Consider the following 20337-nt stretch of genomic DNA (forward strand, 5'->3'; position numbering starts at 1 on the left):
TAAATCTTCAAAACAAATTTTATTAAAATTATAACTTTCAACTAATTTTTTTTTTATAAATAAACATAATATTTTTATTAATCATATTATATTGATAATTTTTATATTTTATTACAATCGTATGTTTTTTATATTTTTATAATATGTTAATATGAGTAATTTATTATTAAACCGCTGCAATATCTTATAATCAACCAGTCACAAATATTTCGCAAATGCAACAATTTTCAAACGTTATATCAGTCATACAAATAGTGGCGGACCCGGACTTTAATTAAAGGGGTGTCAAAAATAAAATAAAAACAATCAATGGGGTCGTAGTAATCGAACCTAAGTTCAGGGGGTTCATTATAGAGCTTCTACCAAAATTGCTACCAAATTCTCACTGTTCTTAAGCATAATCAAAGAATTTTAACTATTTATGGTGTGTCACTTGACACCCTATTTCTCTTAATGGGTGTGCCACTGCATACAAAATGCTTAATAACGATTGAAACCGCAATCATCTGCATCCGTAAACTCTTGAACTCGTAATCGCAACCGCTACGTTAAAAAACCAGTCGGACCCTAAAATTAAAGCCGAAGCATTCTAAATATAACGGGGTTATAGTTTGATTAGTGGGCTCAAAGAGTCATTTTCATATTAATGCATAGCATATGTAAAACATCACATGCAATTATTACATCCTCCTCCTTCATCCATCAAAATCAAACCATATTTTTTTTTTTGGTTTTTTCCTGTGATAGAGCAAATCCAACAAGAAGCAAACAGTCGTATCGTCGTAATCAAACACACTACGAAGGCACCAAAAACAGAAAGTTAAAAACTAAGATAAGAGAGGATCTAAATTAACTTCTGTAAAAGAAAATGACCAATATCTCAATTTACTACAAAAAGAGGGATTACATAACAAATAGATAAAAAGGGAGGTAAAAAAGAAAGAAAAAAAGCATATCGGTAGTGGAATGAATTAGCGTGTTGGTGGTATCTCGTGAGTCATCCAACGAGTAAAACTCCACCACGTGTCGAAACGAACGCGGTGCACGAGTGCTACCCTACGCCCCACACCTCGCTATCATACACTCGGAATAAAAAAAAAAATTCCCTGAAAAGATGAACCGTTCCTCTGTTACCTGCAAATAACGCGGTGAAGGATCCGAAAGAACATGAACCAGAGAAACTCGAAGAAACCCTAATCTTAGCCCACGCTTCGATTCATCATCATCTTCATACTCATCCTCTTCGTATCTTCTTCAATCGTTCGAATCTGAAATTGATTGGGTGAAGCTAGGGTTAGCAGGTTCGCGAAATTAGGGTTAGGGTTTTGATTATCGGAAATTGAAGGCGGAGTGTTAGGGTTACGGTTCCATGAGCCTAGCGGGAGGTTACGGCGGCGGGTTGAGTCGGTTATGAGCGTTGACCAATGCCAGCGGCGGGAGAAGATGATGGGTAGGGGAGTGGACGGAGGCTGCGGTGCTGAGGAGAGGCCTTGTAGACCATCTCGCAGGGATAGCAAAGGATTCGAGGAGGAGAGGAGTTCGCAGGGAATCGATTTGTTAGCTCAGGCGAGCAAGCATCTCTCCGAGAGGTCTCCGTATGATGTTAACGAGGATGGTTCGAGTGTTGGGGTGAGTGTGGGGACTTTGCCCATAGCGTTGGCTAATTTGCTGAACCAGAAGGATGATAAGAAGCGGCACAAGAAGTCTCACCATGGGAGTGAGACGAAGAAGAAGAAGTCTTCTAGGCAAGGGGAGAAGCTGAGGGCTGGGAGCATTTGGGTTGAGCGTCAGGACTACTTTAGGCGGTTAGAGTTGCCTGATTTAAAAACTTTGTCGGATTTAGCGTCTCTAAGGTCTTTATCTTCTCGAGGCTGCTTTTCAGTTCCATCTGTGGAGTATGAGTCGATTGATATACAACAGAGGGAAACTGATGCGAGTGAAAAGAGCGAGGATGCTGTTGGTAAAGAGGTTAACGAAGATGTTGGGCAGCCAATGAGTGTTGACAACGTGGGGGATGAGACGCCATCTGGGTCAGACTATTCTGGTAGTTTAGAATGGGTTTTAGGTTGCAGAAATAGGATTTTGTTGGCATCGGAAAGGCCCTCCAAGAAGCGGAGGCGTATTGGTAGTGATGCAGGTTTGGAGAAACTAGTGGTTGCCGCTCCTTGCAGAGGGAATGCATTGTCATGTGATTTGTGCTGCACTGGTGATGCTAAGGAACATCATAACCAGTTGATTGTTTGCACTTCCTGCAAAGCTACAGTTCATAGAAAATGCTATGGTGTGGTGGAAGATACGGATGATGCTTGGTTGTGCTCCTGGTGTGAGCTGGAGAATGGTGGTAGTGAATCTGAAAGACCATGCTTGCTCTGTCCGAAAAAGGGTGGCATTCTGAAACCTGTTGTCTCAAAAACTGAAAATGGTGGGCCACCGGAGTTTGCTCATCTGTTTTGTTCTTTGTGGATGCCTGAGGTGTACATAGAAGACTTGAATAAAATGGAGCCGATCTTGAATTTGCCTGGAATAAAAGAAACTCGCAGAAAGTTATTGTGTAACTTGTGCAAGGTGAAATCTGGTGCTTGCATTCGGTGTTGTAATGGTAGGTATTGTTTCTTTCTGTGCATCCGGTCTACTTCTGACCATCGGTAACATTGATACTCTTCATGATATGTTCTGTTGTATAATCTGGGTCTTTTCCTTAAGATGCTGCTTTCTTAGAAGTTGGAATTGTGCAAAAAGTAATGCGTAGGCCAAACAAATAGGACTATTTGTTGCTCGATCCGCTTAGAAAAGCCTACACTTCATCTTAGATTGGGGTTCATCTGCCTATACGGCTATTCTCGCAGTTGTAGTCTAGATAACCCAACTGTCTAGATCATTTTTTAACTGGAATATGCTTTGTTGAAACTGTTCACCGCAGTGGAGTGTTAAGTATTTTGTATCGTTTGTTCTTTGATGAATATTTTGCTATTCTGGGTTGCTGTGGAAGTGAATTTTCACACAGCTTGGACCTAACTAAAATAAATAGGCAAATGTCTATGCTTCCCATGTTCTTACTTGATTTACTTGACCAACTTTATGGCTGCATTCTACTTGTCACATTTTTCTTCGATTCTATGTTCTATCCAGATGAGTTATTGATACTTCTTTACAATCTCTTGATTATAGCAACATGCCGAACATCTTTCCATCCTATATGTGCAAGGGAGGCAGGGAATAGGCTAGAAATCTGGGGAAAACACGGGTGTGACACTGTAAGTTTCATTCCTTACAGAACGAAACCATTGACACTAGTGATGTTTATTCTTTAACAATGTAAGAAATTTTGTAGGTTGAACTGCGAGCTTTCTGCTCTAAGCATTCAGATATTCAAGAAAGTGGAAGGCCTATAGAGGGAGGAGAAATTAATGCAGCCGATAGTCGACCTCTTGAAAGTAATCTTCCATCAGAATCTGTAAGAGATCAGCTAAGTAATGATGAGATGGGAGTTGACGTAGGAACACCAGGTACACGTTCTGATATTTCGAGAAACAGTGAGTTGCGAGAACTTGGATCACCGCGTTCAGAATTTAACTTGTCTGCAACAGACATTGTTGAATCAGGGATTACTGGGAGAAGCACCGATGACGAAAAGACTCAATCCGAGTCTCTTAGTTTTGGGTTGATTCTGAAAAAGGTGTGCATATACTATTAAGTTGGATCATCTGTACCTGTTGACTCTCTTGCTCATTGATTAACATTTTTTAGTTGATCGACCTGGGGAAAGTGAATGTGAAGGATGTGGCTGAAGAGATTGGGGTCAATCCTGATTCTTTAAATGCCAAACTTATGGTAACGTTTTAAAACTTCTCATATACCTGCTTAAAACGTGTGTGTCCTCATTGTGGGTTTCTGTATATTGATTTCAAAGTTTTGCGTTACAGGATGGAGACTTGTTACCTGATTTACTAGGCAAGATAGTTAAATGGCTTGGCCAGCATGCACACATGGGAACTAGGAACAAAGGCGAAATTTCTAAAATTGCGAAACCTACTAAATCTGAGCGTCGGGCAGCTATCTGTACTGAAGGCATGGTGATGCTAGATTCTGACATCTTGAATCCGACATGTACACCTGCTGAAAATTGTATTGGTAATGGTGTTGTGGCTGATGAAGCTAAAGCTAGTAGTACCGTTGTGAAAAATGGAAGCAGTGGGTTGCCATCTGATCGTTCTTCAGAAGAACAGGTATCTCCCCTGGTTCGCACTACTTGTTAGATATTTCACCAAAGGTTGAAACGTAGCTGCTGCAGTATTTTTGTTTTTATGCACAAGGAACTTCTGATGAGATTTTGGACATTGTGCCTTGTTTCTCATATGCAGAAATCAGCAGTGCTTGATCAGGAAGGTCATCTTGGGAAAAGTTCAGTTAATCTTTCTGGTATGTTCATCTAAGTTTTCACTATTTCTTCGTGCATATCTGATGTATATATCCTCCATGCTTGTTATCCTCCATGTTGTGTTTTCTTCATTTGTGTTACATAGCTGCGTAGAGTTTTTCTACTGAGGAAGTCTCTTCATGGTCCAGTGTTATCACGCTTAATAGATAATCTTAGTTAATGGTAGCTGCTGCTTATCTTAATTTTGATTTGTGCGTAGATGATCACGGAGAACAATCAAATCGCAGTTCGTCTGGACTAATGGTGGAGAATGCCTTTTCCTTGAGGCCAGATAGTTCTCAAAATCGTGGAATGTTGAACTTTCCAAGCCCTATTTTCTTGGATCTCCTGTAAGCTTCAAAACACATTCGGGAGACAGTCTCTGTTATTCTCTTACATAAACATTCTACCTACTATATCACTTTTTATTTTTATATGATGATTCAGTGATCATGAAGCATATCCTGGTTTCGATCCTCATCCTTATATCCACAAAGAATTGTCAGAGATGGACAAAGAAAAGACCCTGAAAAGCAGCACGAACTCTTATGTGGATAGGATTACAACCGAACCTGATGGTAAAGAATTTATGATTTATGCTACAGCTTTTAAAACATCTGGTAACATTGTAACATTTGGCAGGCTCTGAAGAAGGAAACACATTTTGTCAGTTAGCTAAAGCTAGGAAATTGGGCATTCTAGATCTCTCTCCCAAAGATGAAGTGGAAGGAGAGCTTCTATATTATCAACTTCAGTTACTTGGCACCGCAGTTTCAAGAAAGCAACTCTCAGGTGATTTTTTATCCCTTTGTTATTTGCATGGTCCCGATTCTTCATGTTTTCTGCATTATATAATAATTTTGTCATGTTATACTAAAGCTGCTTCCTTTTCTCAGACGATCTTGCCTACGAAGTTACCAAAATGCTGCCCCTGGAGATTGATGAAGAGCATGGACGAAGATGGGATGATGTTCTGGTCAACAAATATTTCCATGATGTCAGGGAAGCAAGAAAGCAAAGTAGGAAAGAGAAAAGACACAAAGATGCCCAGGCTGTTCTAGCTGCTGCTACTGCTGCAGCGGCAACATCTTCTCGGAATACATCGCTCAGGAAAGATATGGCAGAAGAACCTGCTCAACAAGAGGTTGTTATTGCTACGTTTTGAGTTTTTCCTCCATGTTTTATTTTTCTATACCATATTTTTTTTATTTTTGGTCATTTTTTGCTGGTTATAAATCGACAGATGAGTACTTCTAGACGTAAAGTTGCTGGCAGCGCTCACCTAGTGCCACAGACAAAGGAAACACTTTTAAAGATGCCTGCTTCCGGTCCACCATCAGAGAAGCGGTCTGATCATCGTACACCTGACTTTTCGTCAGAAAAACCACGAAGTTGTGATATCTGCAGACGCTCTGAAACTATATGGAACCTGATTGTAGTGTGCTCTAGTTGCAAGGTGATAAGACATTTCCTGTGAATTTTTTTCTCATGATTTATTCTTTCTAGGGACAGCTTTTATTTTATGCACGATATGGTATCTTATCATGCTCCAATTACAGGTTGCTGTTCACATGGATTGCTACAAATGTGCTAAAGAATCTACTGGTCCTTGGTACTGTGAACTATGCGCGGAATCTACTGGTTCTTTCAATTTTTGGGAAAACCCGTCTTCGACTACAGAGTGCACTTTATGTGGAGGCACAACTGGGGCTTTTAGGAAAGCCACAAACGGCCAGTGGGTGCATGCATTTTGTGCGGAGGTGAAGTTTCCTTTATTCGCAGGATCTTGCGTACTATATCCAGTAAAGATTATTGCAAATGATTTGGTATTTAATTTCTTGCAGTGGTCTTTGGAATCAACCTTCAGAAGGGGGCAAACAAATCCTGTGCAGGGAATGGTGGGTTTATATTATTATAATGCAGAATCAGTATCATGTTTAAAAAAATGCTAAAGCATAATATATGATGCTTTGTTAGGAGTCTCTGGCCAAGAACACCAGCACTTGTTGTGTATGCCAACGGATATATGGTGCATGCTTTAAGGTATGGTATGGTGCATACTTGTTGTGTATGCCAACGGATATATGGACAAAGATTGACAAAAAGCTTGTTTGTCATTTCACAGTGTAGTTATGGTAACTGCCAGGCGACATTCCACCCAACCTGTGCCAGAAGTGCTGGCTTTCATATGATTGGTGGTGGGAAGCTTCCGCATAAGGCTTACTGTGAGAAACATAGCTTGGAACAGAAGGCAAAGGTCTTACTTAGAATCTCTTTAGTCATTTTTATGATGGTCCACTTGCATGATAAGGTTGCTTATATCTCTCTTGGCTGTGTTGGCAGGCCGAATCTCAGAAACATGGGGAAGATGGGCTGAAAAGTCTCAAGCATTATAGGGTAAGAGTTCTTAGCTAAGGCGTTAAGCATGTTTTGATATCTCTCTTACAAATTATTTTATTTGCTATATCTCCTCCAGGTTGAACTTGAGAGGTTACGACTACTGTGCGAGCGGATAGTCAAGAGGGAGAAGTTAAAAGTAATACCTAAACCCTCTTCCTTTCATTGAAAACAAATGGGAACTTGACCTTTTACTGGTGTATATATTTTTGCAGCGAGAGTTGGCTATTTCCTCACATGAGATACTTGCTGCTAGAAGGGAACACGCTGCACGTTCATTACCACTCCGTAATCCATTTTCTCCTCCAGAAGTTTCGTCTGACTCAGCTACGACGTCAATAAAAGGGCATCCGGATAGTAATGTATCTGGCAGTGAAGCGATACAGAGGTCAGATGATATCACCATTGACAGCACAGCCTCCGTTAAGCAGCGCCGAGGCAAAGGTCCTATTGCAATGGATACTGATCAGAAAACAGACGATAGTGCTACTTCTAAAGGTCGGAGCAAAATATTATCTGGGAAAACAGTTCCACGGAAGCATTGTATAGTATCGCCAAGTGTTTCAGAGGATGGAGATGAGGAGGGATCAAAGCCCAAGAAGGTGAGAAGAATCCCTTTGTCCTAAGTTTACTCTTTGTTCCGCTCAACTCAGCTCATTCATGAAAACTGATAATAGCAGCATGTAGAAACGTTTGCGAAGGAGATTGTGATGACATCGGACGAAGCTTCTTTCAAGAATCGGCGGCTGCCAAAGGGCTACTTTTATATTCCGGTTGATTGCTTGCAAGAAGACAAGGCGAGCAATGAGAAGGCGGAGGAGGACTCGTCTGACAAGTGAATCAACAACTACAAGGCTGCTTCTTCTTCAGGTGTGATCTATGTAAGCACAGGGGTTCACGTCAGTTTTGGTTGACTTACCCGTCGTACTGGAAACGTTTCCGGCCATGGAAACGGCGGCATGGGGAGGGGACAGCGTTGGGATTATATGTCCGAGAAGTTGGAGACGCAACACTTTCATGGAAGACGGACGATGAAAACAATCGAGACGTAGATCATTCGTTTGGTTTTGGAAAATTTGTATGCTCTCTGCTTATACAGTGATTGAATTGATTAGCAAAGAGGAGACTAAATAAAAAAAAAAGAATTAAAAAGCGAAGAAAAATGTATTAGTATTTTGAATTTGTATGAGAATTGACTTATGTTTTACCTTTTTTTTTCTCTTTACTTCTTTCAATTTTTCATGCTTTCAATCATTTTCTTCTTTTCTGCCAGTTCTGTACATTTTCCAGTTAAATCATTTAAACAATGCATATTTCTATTATTCTATGTATTTTATAAAGTTTGCAGATAACACTAAACTTGAATACATTCTCTATTTTTTTACAGAAAGTTATACATGAAAAAAAATTAGAGAACGCAAGGCTGTCATATTTTTCAAAAGTATCATTTTTCTCTTGTTTGAAAATAAATATAGTATTAATAACACCTTTGGAATGTCTAAAAGAATGCTCATTTGGCAATGCTTCTGTTCAACAAGATACTAAATATGAGGTAAATCAAGTAGAAGAAGGACAAAACATGAGCTGATAAACCTGTTAAACCTTAAATAATAAACAATAAATCACAAAAGAGGAGGGCAAGAGATATGTTTCTCCTCAGAACCAAGCCACACTAGAAGAGTCATTTGGGCACATATATGTTTAAAAAAACATTCTTCATTTTAAAGTCCTTGATGTTCTCTCCAGTATATGAGATTTGTATACCTTTTTGGTTCTTTACAAAAATTGTCATCTCCTCTTAACAACTATCAAAGTTGCCTTCCTTGATAAAACACACAAAATTCAAAGAAGTGCATTCCAAACAGCATCTTCTCCTTCACTACACACTTCATGAACAATCTTCATCCTCTCCACCGACTTGCAAATACCACTGCAGCTCCACTCGAACGACGCCACACACACATCTCCCGCCTCTGCCTTCCATCTACAATCTATCCAAATGCAAATCAAAAAAGGAAGATAAACCATCAGAAACCAACCACATAGACAATAGAGAGATTGTTTGATAGTAATTGAGCTTTTTACCTGGAGGAGTACCACAGCAGAAGTTTCTGTCATCAATATGCTCAACCTCAAGTCCAATAAACCATGACCCTAAAGACACATCTTCATTTGCATACTTATGCAATATTGGCCTAACACACAAAAGTTTAAAACCTTTTTAAGACCAAACCTATGATGAAGCTGGAAGAAGGCAAGAACACTACTACTTACTGGTTGACTGATATGTATTTGGCAAGATCCTTGGAGATGGCATAGATCTGTCCCGTAGCGTGTCGAAAGTACTTGTTACCTTCTTCTCCAAACTTCCAGTACTCAGGCTCATGGTACTTCACTGTCCTGCAACACATTTTTTAAAAATAAATAATCTGATTTAAATAAATAAAGATTAGGAGGGCAAATGAGATTTTTACTTTTGAGCAAGAACAGGTCCTGACTTCATACAACCGATGTATACCCTCGGCTTTGACCTGTGACGAGCGAGTGTTGAAGCAAGCATACCGAGGTTGACGTGGACATCATCATCAACCTTGATGTAGAACTCTGCATCCCATCTAGCTACTGCTGTTGAGAAGAATATTTTGGTTTTCGCTGAGAGCTCGTGGTATCCTTCGACATGTTCCAGCCTAAGGAAGTCTTTGTGCTGAGCATCTTCTGAGTCAATAGCTCTATCCAATATACTGTTTGAGGTTGCACTGTGTCCAATCATGAACTTGATGACGATTCCTTTCTCTTTCTCTAGTTTCTCTAGCTTCTCCCCTGTAAACATTATCCACATATATATATATATATATATTAAATTTAATAACTAAAAAAATCTGCTAACATATATATATATATATATATATATACCTTGAGGCATCCAGGTTCCTCTGAGGGAGTCACGCCGTTTTCTACTGCTGAATGCTGTGTTGATTCCCATAACCATGAACACTTTCTTCTTCGGGTTTGATCCGGTTGAAGAGGAAGAAAGTGTTTCTGAGCCATCGACTGAGTTATCTAGAGACCTGGCAACACTACAGAGAACACACATAGATAGAATCAAATAGTCAGAGTAAAAAATTACTATTAACATATTGATAAAAAGCTTAATTTGGTCCTCACTCTATTTCTTGGTGAGTTCTCAAAACTTGGTCAATTACATCTTTTTCTTGTGTAGCTTTCTGCATTTTGAGCAAAAATCAAAACATACAAAGCTCAAAATCCTAAAACTCGAATCTTTCTGAATTTATCATATCTTTATCTTCAATTAAACTACTGAAAATTATGAATTATTCACTAATCACTGAATTAAACTTAATTAGAATAAAGAAGTAAAATTATTTAAATCAAACAATGAAAAAATATGAATTTAATCACTAATCATTAAAGCCACATTCAGAAGTAAAAATCATTCAATTAGACTCCTGAGAACTAAGAATTAATCACTAATCACTGAATTAAACTTAATTAGAATAAAGAAGTAAAATTATTTACATCAAACTATGAATTAATCACTAATCATTAAAGCCACATTCAGAAGTAAAAAAAAATCATTCAATTAAACTCGTGAAAACTATGAATTAATCACTAATTATTGAATTAAAACTTAATTAGAATCAAAGAAGCTTACTTTCTTATGAGCACAATCGTCAGAGACAATCTGGAGCTCATGGTCACGGTGGCGCTGTGAGATCAGCTGACTACCGGAATCAGACGACGGCTCCCACGACCTGAAACAAAAGCAAAAAAACCCATCAACGAGAAAGACGAAGAAAGGGTTTCTGAGGATAAAGGTGGAAGCTTTATGGAACCTTGAGGTGAAGATAGCTCCGAGGACGAAGAAGGAGATGCAGATGAACGGAACCCATCTGAGAGAGATGACTCTTCTTGAGACTTTGTGCTTCATCGTCGTGGAGAGCTTGAAAGGAGAGAGAGAGAGAGGGAGTGAGATTTAGAGAGATTGCAGATTTATAGAGAGGAGAGATATATAATTGAAGAAAGATTCAAAGTGATGAAATTTCATGTGAAATGAGAAAATGGAATTAGAAAGTTTCCAAATTTATAACTTTTATTACACTTTTTGTTTGGCTTTTGTAATGGCTTTCACACCGTCGAATATGCCACGTCGTTATTTTATATTTATATTTAAATTAAAAAATATATAAAGAAAGGACTGTTATTAATTTATGAAAGGGCTATTGTACTATTAGTCGCGAGAATTCGGATTGAGATAATCGTGTGTACACGAACCATACTATTGTTTTACTTTTAAATTTTTTTGTAAAACCAATCAATGTTAATTAAATGGAATTATTGGGAATTTTGATAGGAAAATAGAGCAGATGTTATATAGGAGTGCATGTCCATGAATGAACAATGATGTCGTTAATATAGTTTATTTAGTCTCTATAATTATATAAGGAAGGAGATCTAAGCTAATATTTCGAGACGAATTGTCAAAGAGGAATTGACATTTTGAATTGAAAAGATTCAAAGTAGACCGTCAAATATGGTTAGGCAGAAAGGAGAAGAATGCGTGTCGTCGACCGCATTGACTCCACGTCGCAGACGCCGTGATGTGCGGTTTATGGGCCTTTTTACAAATTGTCCCATCATCTCAGTAAATTCATGGGCTTGCTTAACATATAGATAAGATCATTACTAGTTACTTTTTCTTATTTACAGAGAAGGCTTTAAGTTTGCAAACTCCCACAAGAAATGTTGATGTGGAGAGATTTATAAAGGGCAAAAAATCTTTAGTTTTGATTCGAAAGGATCCGTTTAGTGAAAAATAATTAAAAATCAAACTCTCTGAAAGTTTGAATGAATTATATTATTCTCCTGAATCATATTTTAGGTATTTTTGAAAATTTTAGTAAAACTAAAGCTATTTTTTTTAAAAAATAAAAAGAACTTTAATTAAAAAAAAACAATTATTTCAAATAGTTTTTTAAAGTTTTTGTCGTAAAAATAGCTTTCAAAAAGAAAATGACCAAAATAACGTCTTTTAGTTTTGAAATTTTAATATTTTTTTTTTTTTAAATTTGAAACTATATCTCCAAAACTGCACCCCTTAACTTTAAATCTTAAATGTATATTAGTTAATCGTAGGATAAAAATGTACTTTTAGCCTTTATTAAAATTTATTTTAGTCATTTTTTCTTCATTGAGTGCTATTTTTATGACAAAATTTTTTTTAAAAAAATTATCCTATGGAATTTAACGTTTCAATTGTGTATCTAAAATTAGTTTGATGTACTGAAGAAAACAAATATTTTAATTTAAATATATATTAAATTTTTTTAAGAACGTCAGATTTCAACTAAAATTTTTAAAGAATGTCTGATTTTATTTTGTGCAAGCTTTGCCAATACTACAATTTAACTTTTAAAATTTTTAGTTTCCAGTTTTAAGTTGAATTGGGTTTTGTTCCCCTTTACTAAAAAAAAAAAAATATTATAAAATTATTAGTTAATTACTTGCGGAGAAGGAAATAATCTTAAAACGAAAAAAAAAGTAAAAGATCTTTCCTTTTCATGAAAGTTAACCCTAATTTCTCCTTCTTTATATAAACAAACAAACGCACGCCTCTCTCTCTCTCTCTCTCTCTCTCTCTCTCTCTCTCTCTCTCTCCCTCTCAAAAGCAAATCTTACATCCCCACCAGCTTTCGATTCCATCGTGTTCTGAGGTATCTCCCCTGATCCTTTGCGTTGATTCACTGTTTCAATCTTATGCTATTATTAGAGAGACGCTCTGTTTTGAATACCGTAATCAGCTTCTTCTCCAAATTGGAGCTTAATCGTTTTGAAATCTCGTAATGATTGATCGGATTATTAGTACTACTAGTCTCTTAGTTGTTCGATTCTCCCTTAGGGTTGCTCGATTCAGGAACTGTTTTTGAAGAACATTGCTCTGTTTTTGAAGAACATTGCTCTGTTTTTTGATTCGTGTGTTCTGTTCTGTTTCTCTAATTAAAAATGGTTTCTTTCAGCTCTTTTTGTTCACAGGAGTTAAAAAGTTTGAAGCTTTGCAAGAAGAATCGAAAAATTTCGAAGCTTTATTTTATGTCTGACAAGATATCACCCTTTTGCTATCTACCACCTCTCTGCTTGGAGAAGAACAACACTATCATCCTACACCACCCAGAGCTAAGAACCACCACTAGCTCCTCCTCCATCACACGCATCTTCTTCAAACCCGAGACACCTCCTCTCCTCTCAGACCACTTTCACTAACAAAGATGGCGCTTCAGAACATTGGTGCTTCCAACCGCAACGATGCCTTTTACCGTTACAAGATGCCTAAGATGGTTACTAAAACCGAAGGCAAAGGCAACGGCATCAAGACCAACATTGTCAACAACGTCGACATCGCCAAGGCTTTAGCGAGGCCTGCTTCTTACACTACAAAGTACTTTGGATGCGAGCTTGGAGCTCAGTCCAAGTTTGATGACAAGACTGGGACTTCGCTTGTGAACGGAGCTCATAGCACTTCTAAGCTCGCTTCTCTGTTGGAGGCTTTTATTAAGAGGTATGTTCAGTGTTATGGGTGTGGGAACCCTGAGACTGAGATTGTTATTACCAAGAGTCAGATGGTGAATTTGAAGTGTGCGGCTTGTGGGTTTGTCTCTGAGTGTGACATGAGGGATAAGCTGACTACGTTTATTCTGAAGAATCCGCCTGAGGCGAAGAAGGTGGGGAAGGATAAGAAGGCTATGAGGAGAGCTGAGAAGGAGAGGATGAAGGAAGGTGAGGCTGCTGACGAGGCGATTAAGAGGCTTAAGAAGAAGGATGGTTGTTCTAAGTCGTCTAAGAAGGAAGGTTCTGATGAGGAGATTAGTCCCAAGCATGATGGGAGTGCAGATGATGATGATGATGACGACGATGGGATCCAGTGGCAGACGGATACTTCTAGAGAAGCTGCTGAGAAGAGGATGAAGGAGCTGAGTGCTGCTACTGCTGAGATGGTGATGATCTCTTTAGACGAAGAAGAGGAGAAGAAGAAGAAGAAGAGTCTGGGGGATGAGATGAAGGAGTATCTCAAGAAGGGTTTACCGATAAGCGAGCTCAAAGCTTTCATCTCCTCTTTCTCTGAGCCTCCTCAAGAGGTCATGGACGCGCTCTTCAACGCTCTCTTTGACGGCGTGGGGAAAGATTTTCTCAAGGAAGCGATGAAGAAGAAGGATTGCTTGGCGGCTGCAACGCAGGAGGAAGGTTCGCAGATGCATCTGCTAAACTCTTTTGGATCGTTCTGCGGGAAGAGCGGAAACGGAGAGGCGGTTAAGGAGGCGGCTCAGGTTCTCAAGGCGCTGTACGATGAAGACGTTGTCGAGGAAGAGTTTGTGTTGGAGTGGTACCAAAAGGGTCTGACGGGAGCTGACAAGAGCTCTCCTGTTTGGAAGAGTGTGAAGCCTTTTGTGGTGTGGCTACAGAGCGCTGAGTCTGAGTCCGAAGGGGAGGATTGAGAGTTTCTTTTTGCTATGTTTTTACTGTTTTTTTTTAAATTTAAATGTTATTTTGGTTTTCAGTATTCTCAGTTTTTTTTTATTATATGTTAGAACACGCAAAATTTGCAACTGGGTTGTTTGAACTAATTGATTCTTGCTTTTGTTTTGTTCTTGCTTTGTTTGGTTCTAGTGTTAATTGTGTGTGTGAGATTTGAATCCGGTTTAGGGAGGATTCTTATTGCAATCCGGTTAGGTGTTTAAAGATTCTCTCTGGTAGCTGCTGGTTTGAGACTTTACTAGACAAATCAAATAATTAACATAAGCTCGAACGCTAATCAACACAACCCTTTAAATAACTCTGATTAGAAGAGAGATGACTACAAAAGCACTTACTTGAATACCATCTTCATCTATTACGACTACAGATGTCGATAAAGTGGGACTTTCTGGTGTTTATTTTCTTATTTAAAATATATTTTATTTTTATGTTTTCATTGTTTTGTCCCGACATGTACTTTTTACACCGTTTGTTTGTAAACCGTAGGACGATGATTATTGGCGTTACACTGATTTTGACAGATTTTAGTGAATAAAGTACCACCACGTCTGAGTCTTTGTCCTCGTGAAAACTGATTTCAACATTATTTGATTTTCTTACAAGAAAGAACAAAAACAATTTGTTCACGCTACTCATTGGTCATACTCGGGTCATATTCTAAAAGAAAGATGGGAAACATTTTATATTTGCAATCAACGAGTACTCATTAGTGGTCATTGACTCTAATTGTCATTGTCAATTTATTATTTTAATTCGTTTATTTATTTCATATCGTTAACCTTGATGTGATAGTGGGCCGTATATTATAAAAACTCGAAACCTGCTGAAACATAAACAGGCCCGTTTGAAATTAAATTGCGCTATTTTGTTTTTATGTTTTTTTAATAAAATTAAATAGCAGACTCCTTTATTTATTTTGTTGACAACTAGCAGACTCCTTTATGTGCCGTCGAAAACATATGAGATTAAATAAACGAATAATTTGTAAGACCACAACAAACATTCCCCCACGCGCCAACTGAATAACCAATAAGATCCTTTTTGATCTTTTTCATTTTATTTATTCAGATATTTGTTTAGATATTTTCTAGAAATTAATATGGGTTTGTTTTTTGCTTAAACAGAAGTTAATTTGTGTTTTGATATAATATGGGTTTGTTTTTTACAAAATTAAATGCTCTAATTGGCTAGAACTGTAAATGTGGTATCAAACATTAATCAGTCTATATTAGCTTGTAACTTTCCATTCTTTAAAGACTTTACCAATTATACTGAAAATAATGTAAATTATTAGATACAATAAATTTAATTTTAAGAACGGCAACAATTTAGCCACACGGCACTTCCTTATATATATATTGACTTCACAGTTCACACTAGCTAATTTTGTTTGCTTCATTTTAAGTAATAAAATATTTTAAAATTATTAATCTTTAAATTAAGACAACTTACAATAATAATCTTACAAAATGAAAAGCAAACGAGATTGCACTATATTTTAAGCTCGAGTCCCGCAGTGGTACCCCCTTGTTTTTGTTAGTAAAATTGAGAAAGACCTCTAACAATTCAGAAAATAATCCATTTTTAAAATGCAATCAACATTTAAATGGAAGTATTCATTAACATATTCGACTAGAATATTTAGATATCTTTTCGTTGTTATCAGGTTGTTAAACTTGAAAGTTTAAAGTAAGACAATTTGATAATTGCAACCTCATCCAACAAATAAGATACATTTAAATCTGATTAATTTGGATGTAACTTAGATTTTGTGGAAAGACCAAATATTATTCTAGAAACTAAAAAATACCGCACAACATCAGCAAAAATACAAAAGTAATATTGACAATAAACCATGTAATGTCACCTAATATAAGAAAAATACATTCTATCTCCTAAAAACATGATAAGTGGTTTTAATATCAGACAAAATAATGTGAGAAAATTGACAATGTATTTTGACTTATTCTTCCTAAATCAAAATTGCTTTTTTATTAAAAAAAATCTTAAGAATTTAGTGAAACTTCTGTGTAACCTAAAAGATAAATCAAAGCACAAACATGGTTGAATGGTAGTATATTTAATAATTATTTATACTTTTCTAATCATTAATAAAACGTTAAAAAAAATTCCATCGATTACTTTAACTGCTATTGACACTCGTAGATAATTATTACTCTACAAAATAATTAGCGGTCTTTAATAATTCGTGTTTATTTAAATCTGCTTATAGAAGAAAAATACAAAGATAGACTAGGACATCATTAAGTAATGAGGAGAAATTAACCCAAAAAAAATACTAATGCACGTAGAGAGTGAGATAAACGCGCGATCGGACGGTGGAAAAGAGCAGGTTTGCTGCAACAAGTTTGTTGTCGAATGGCAAAACCGTAAATTCGAATAAAATCAAAGCAAAATCTCGCAACAACGGCGTAACAGTAAATCTATTCTCTCTCTCTCTCTCCCTATCCCTCCGCTCTCGTTTTAAGCTTCCATTATCCTCTCTCTCTCTATAACTCTGTCTCAAACACACAGAGTCGCCCCCTCTCTCTCTCTCTATAACCTCCTCTCAACCGCCAATGTCACCACCGTCGGCAATAGCCGACGTCCACCGCGTAATCGACCCCAAGATCTGGCGCGCCTGCGCCGGAGCCTCCGTCCAGATCCCCGCGCTCTTCTCCAGGGTCTACTACTACCCCCAGGGACACGTGGAGCACTGCTGCCCTTCCTCCTCCGCCGTAACAACTTCTCCGATCGCCTGCGTCGTCTCCTCGATCGACCTCCTCGCGGATCCGATCACCGACGAGGTCTTCGCGCACCTCGCGCTGCTCCCCGTGGCGGCGGCGGCGGCGGCGGCTCAGGATCAGTTCCAGTTCCCTCCTCAATCTCGATTCGAAGAGGATGGCGAGAGCGAGAAGGTTGTTACGTTCGCGAAGGTCCTCACTGCGTCTGATGCTAATAACGGAGGAGGATTCTCCGTCCCGCGGTACTGCGCGGACTCCGTCTTCCCTCCCCTCGATTTCCAGGCCGATCCTCCGGTCCAGAAGCTCTTCATCACCGACGTGCACGGCGGCGTGTGGGACTTCCGCCACATCTACCGCGGAACGCCGAGGAGGCACCTCCTGACCACGGGGTGGAGCAAGTTCGTGAACAGCAAGAAGCTGATCTGCGGAGACTCCGTCGTTTTCATGAGGAAGTCCGTTCACGAGATGTTTATCGGCGTGAGGAGAGCTCCGATCTCTAACAAATCCGGAGGAGGAAGCTACTACGGGGACGAGTACATCGCCGGTGGTTATTACTACGGGGGAGGAGGAGGCGGAGCTAAGAAGGAAGACGGTGGGGAGAAGTTTAGGAGAGTTGGGATGGGGAAGCTGACGGCGGAGGCGGTGTCGGAGGCGATTGGGAAGGCGTCGCGGGGTTTACCGTTCGAGGTTGTTTACTATCCGACGGCGGGGTGGTCTGAGTTCGTGGTGAGAGCTGAGGACGTCGAGGCGTCGACGAATGTTTACTGGACGCCTGGAACGAGAGTCAAGATGGCGATGGAGACGGAGGATTCCTCGAGGATCACGTGGTTTCAGGGGATCGTCTCGGCTACGTTTCAGGAGACGTGGAAACAGCTTCAGGTATACATTTGTGCAGTGTTTCTTCTTGTTGATGTGTTTACTGTGTTGTGAGTTCTTGATTTGAAATCCTAATTGTTGATAGTTTCATATAGGCCTGGGCATTTGGATACTCGGATCGGTCTTGGGATTTAGATATTAGGAACCAGTAGGGTAATTAGAACTTGTCGGTCCCGGGTCGGTTCAGGTGCTTAGGAACCGCTAATATCCGCTATTTTTTGGTTTCTAAAAGTTTTGGGTCGGTTTCGGGTATTTAGACCCGGAAAAATACCTGAAAACCCAAAGAAAATATTCAAATAACCAAAAAAATACTCGAATTTTTACCCAAAATTTTATCCAATCACCCAGAATTATATTTTTTGAAAATCTAAAACTTTACCCGAAACCCAAAACTATACCCGTAAACATGAATCCAAAACTTGAAAAAATATCCGTAAGACCAACAATATACCGAAACACTTATATATATACCGAAACTTTCATACGTATATGAATGCTTAGCTTTTGTCACTGAGTTAATGTTAATGGAAACTCGTTTTCTTTGCGTGTGAGCTTTGAGCAGATCACATGGGACGAGCCTGAGATTCTGCAGAACTTGAAAAGGGTGAATCCTTGGCAAGTGGAAGTCGTTACTGCGAGCTCAACTCAGCTTCACGCCACTTACCCTCCTCCAACAAAGAGGCCGAAGTATCCACACGCCTCAAGTGGGGTCCTGAGTGGAGAAGAAGGAGAGATGATCTATTACGGAAGAGGACAACAAGCGATGGATCCAATCCCCTACGGGTACACTTACACTACAGTTCCTGCCGGCATGCAGGGAGCCAGGCATTACGAATTTGGGTCTTACAACAACTCAACCGGATTCATCGGAGAGAACGCTCATCCTGAGTTTAACTTCTTTAGCCCTCTTCCCGGTCTGGGAAGGGTCTCGACTCAGGTGATGAGCTTTGGCAGTCCGCCGTCGGATGACTTGTCGCCTAATAGCAACACCACTAATGTTTCTTCCGGAAACGACGCAGCTGGGAACAACCGATGCATTAGTTTTCAGCTGTTTGGGAAGGTGATAAACGTGCAGGAGCCTGCCGAGAGCGGTGTAGCTGAGTCTAGCTTGTGTGAAGAGGATGGAAGCAAAGAGTCCAGTGACAATGAAGTTCCCAATGAGGCACAGTTGCTGGGTCGTGGAGGGAGGTGAAAGAGTCCAGGGGTGCCTATAAGATTCCAGCAGACACAGAGGTATTTTGATCAATCATTTCATCAATCTATTGAATCATTGAGGTTTTGCATTTTTGAAACTGATTAGGCTTTTGCTACCATTAGGCATGAATCTTAATCCTCATCAGTATCTTTATCGATCTCTACAGTCTGTGGTAACTGGAATTTGAATATATATACATAAACTGAGATAGTTTTTATTTTATTATTACAGTCCATGTAAGTTTGTCTGTACTACTTCACCCTTGTCTGGTCTCTCGCATTCATTCTAAGGGACAGCATATAATAGGATCATTCGACAGTCTCTGAACATTACACATGAATTGCATTTTACTCTTCTTTGCTTGACTTTACTGTGTGACTGTTACAGTTCTGATCTTAAAATAAAATAAGCCTGGAGCTACTTGTTCACACTATAATGCCTGAAGATGAAGATCTTTAATTTTTTTTTTTTTTATGATTATTCAATGATCTGTGGTTTGTTTGTTGTGTCAATGTTGTTGACAGGTGAAAGGGAGTGAAAGAATGTTGGAATCTGTACGTCCCAAGTAGTAGTTGGTTGGTAATACTATAAAAAAAAAAGTATCTTATTGGTTTTTCTTTTCTTTGCATTTTGACTTTCTCTGGAGGATTTTATCTTTGCCACGTGGCAATCTGTGTATTTGACCGATTTCTGATACACATTCTGGATTGAGCATCTCGCTCTTTCCCAATCGTTTATTGGTTTATTGGGGGCTAAAATGTCTATGGATGATTTTTACTTTTTAACCATTTATATAGCAGTGATTAAGACTGTTTATGGAGTGCTAGGAGACACAGTAACTATAGATGATTTATTTAACATCCCTATGCTATGAGCCTAATGAATGCATCTAAGTTAACGGCGCCAACCAAATACTAGTATTAACTGTTCTTTGGCTTTTAATTAGATAAAACTGCCAATAATGCTCTGCTCTCAGGAAGCTCAAGGTCCCTACTGTTACACCTTTTCAGATTCTTCTATTAACTTTGTAACCGATTTGTGATCTGTAGCAGAGCGCCTATTTGTCAATAAATTAGGTTTGGTTTATAGATTAGGACAAGTATATTAATTAGGTTGGTCTGATTAGCAAATTAAGACGACTAAGCGGCCGATGAACAACA

General features: G+C 38.8%; 4 protein-coding genes across 8 annotated transcripts; 3 read left to right on the forward strand and 1 right to left on the reverse strand.

The window, feature by feature from the left end:
• The first annotated feature begins 1114 nt into the window (after positions 1-1114).
• On the forward strand, positions 1115-8027 carry LOC106299035. Of its 3 annotated transcripts, XM_013735165.1 has the most exons (20): positions 1115-2599; positions 3169-3254; positions 3332-3506; positions 3588-3676; positions 3748-3831; positions 3924-4226; positions 4362-4419; positions 4638-4767; positions 4865-4995; positions 5060-5209; positions 5314-5561; positions 5661-5873; positions 5977-6177; positions 6262-6315; positions 6395-6460; positions 6543-6674; positions 6761-6814; positions 6894-6953; positions 7030-7416; positions 7495-8027. In XM_013735165.1, the coding sequence occupies exons 1-20, from the start codon at positions 1411-1413 to the stop codon at positions 7651-7653; spliced, it is 3969 nt and encodes a 1322-aa protein (XP_013590619.1). In that variant the 5' UTR covers positions 1115-1410; the 3' UTR covers positions 7654-8027. The 3 variants fall into 3 exon arrangements, with proteins under 3 accessions (XP_013590619.1, XP_013590618.1, XP_013590620.1); XM_013735164.1 differs by having other exon boundaries at positions 3332-3676; XM_013735166.1 differs by having other exon boundaries at positions 3332-3676; positions 7502-8027.
• A 369-nt stretch (positions 8028-8396) lies between these two features.
• LOC106299039 (beta-1,3-galactosyltransferase 7) lies at positions 8397-10860 on the reverse strand. Of its 2 annotated transcripts, XM_013735170.1 has the most exons (8): positions 10669-10860; positions 10488-10587; positions 9980-10038; positions 9728-9891; positions 9289-9634; positions 9089-9214; positions 8900-9009; positions 8397-8805 (listed from the first exon to the last, which is right to left on the reverse strand). In XM_013735170.1, exons 1-8 carry the CDS (start codon positions 10761-10763, stop codon positions 8657-8659), a joined length of 1149 nt encoding a protein of 382 aa, XP_013590624.1. In that variant the 5' UTR covers positions 10764-10860; the 3' UTR covers positions 8397-8656. The 2 variants fall into 2 exon arrangements, with proteins under 2 accessions (XP_013590624.1, XP_013590625.1); XM_013735171.1 differs by lacking the exon at positions 9980-10038 and having other exon boundaries at positions 10669-10827.
• Positions 10861-12485: 1625 nt separating this feature from the next.
• On the forward strand, positions 12486-14474 carry LOC106299038 (probable eukaryotic translation initiation factor 5-2). 2 transcript variants are annotated; one of them, XM_013735169.1, is made up of 3 exons: positions 12493-12546; positions 12850-12876; positions 12907-14474. In XM_013735169.1, exon 3 carries the CDS (start codon positions 13099-13101, stop codon positions 14320-14322), a length of 1224 nt encoding a protein of 407 aa, XP_013590623.1. In that variant the 5' UTR covers positions 12493-12546; positions 12850-12876; positions 12907-13098; the 3' UTR covers positions 14323-14474. The 2 variants fall into 2 exon arrangements, with proteins under 2 accessions (XP_013590622.1, XP_013590623.1); XM_013735168.1 differs by having other exon boundaries at positions 12486-12546; positions 12850-14474.
• Positions 14475-16845: 2371 nt separating this feature from the next.
• LOC106299036 (auxin response factor 17-like) lies at positions 16846-19988 on the forward strand. Its single transcript, XM_013735167.1, has 3 exons — positions 16846-17985; positions 18545-19215; positions 19702-19988. Exons 1-2 carry the CDS (start codon positions 16942-16944, stop codon positions 19172-19174), a joined length of 1674 nt encoding a protein of 557 aa, XP_013590621.1. The 5' UTR covers positions 16846-16941; the 3' UTR covers positions 19175-19215; positions 19702-19988.
• Positions 19989-20337: the final 349 nt, after the last annotated feature.

This window comes from Brassica oleracea, chromosome C6, assembly GCF_000695525.1.
Source record: "Brassica oleracea var. oleracea cultivar TO1000 chromosome C6, BOL, whole genome shotgun sequence".
Taxonomy (NCBI): domain Eukaryota; kingdom Viridiplantae; phylum Streptophyta; class Magnoliopsida; order Brassicales; family Brassicaceae; genus Brassica; species Brassica oleracea.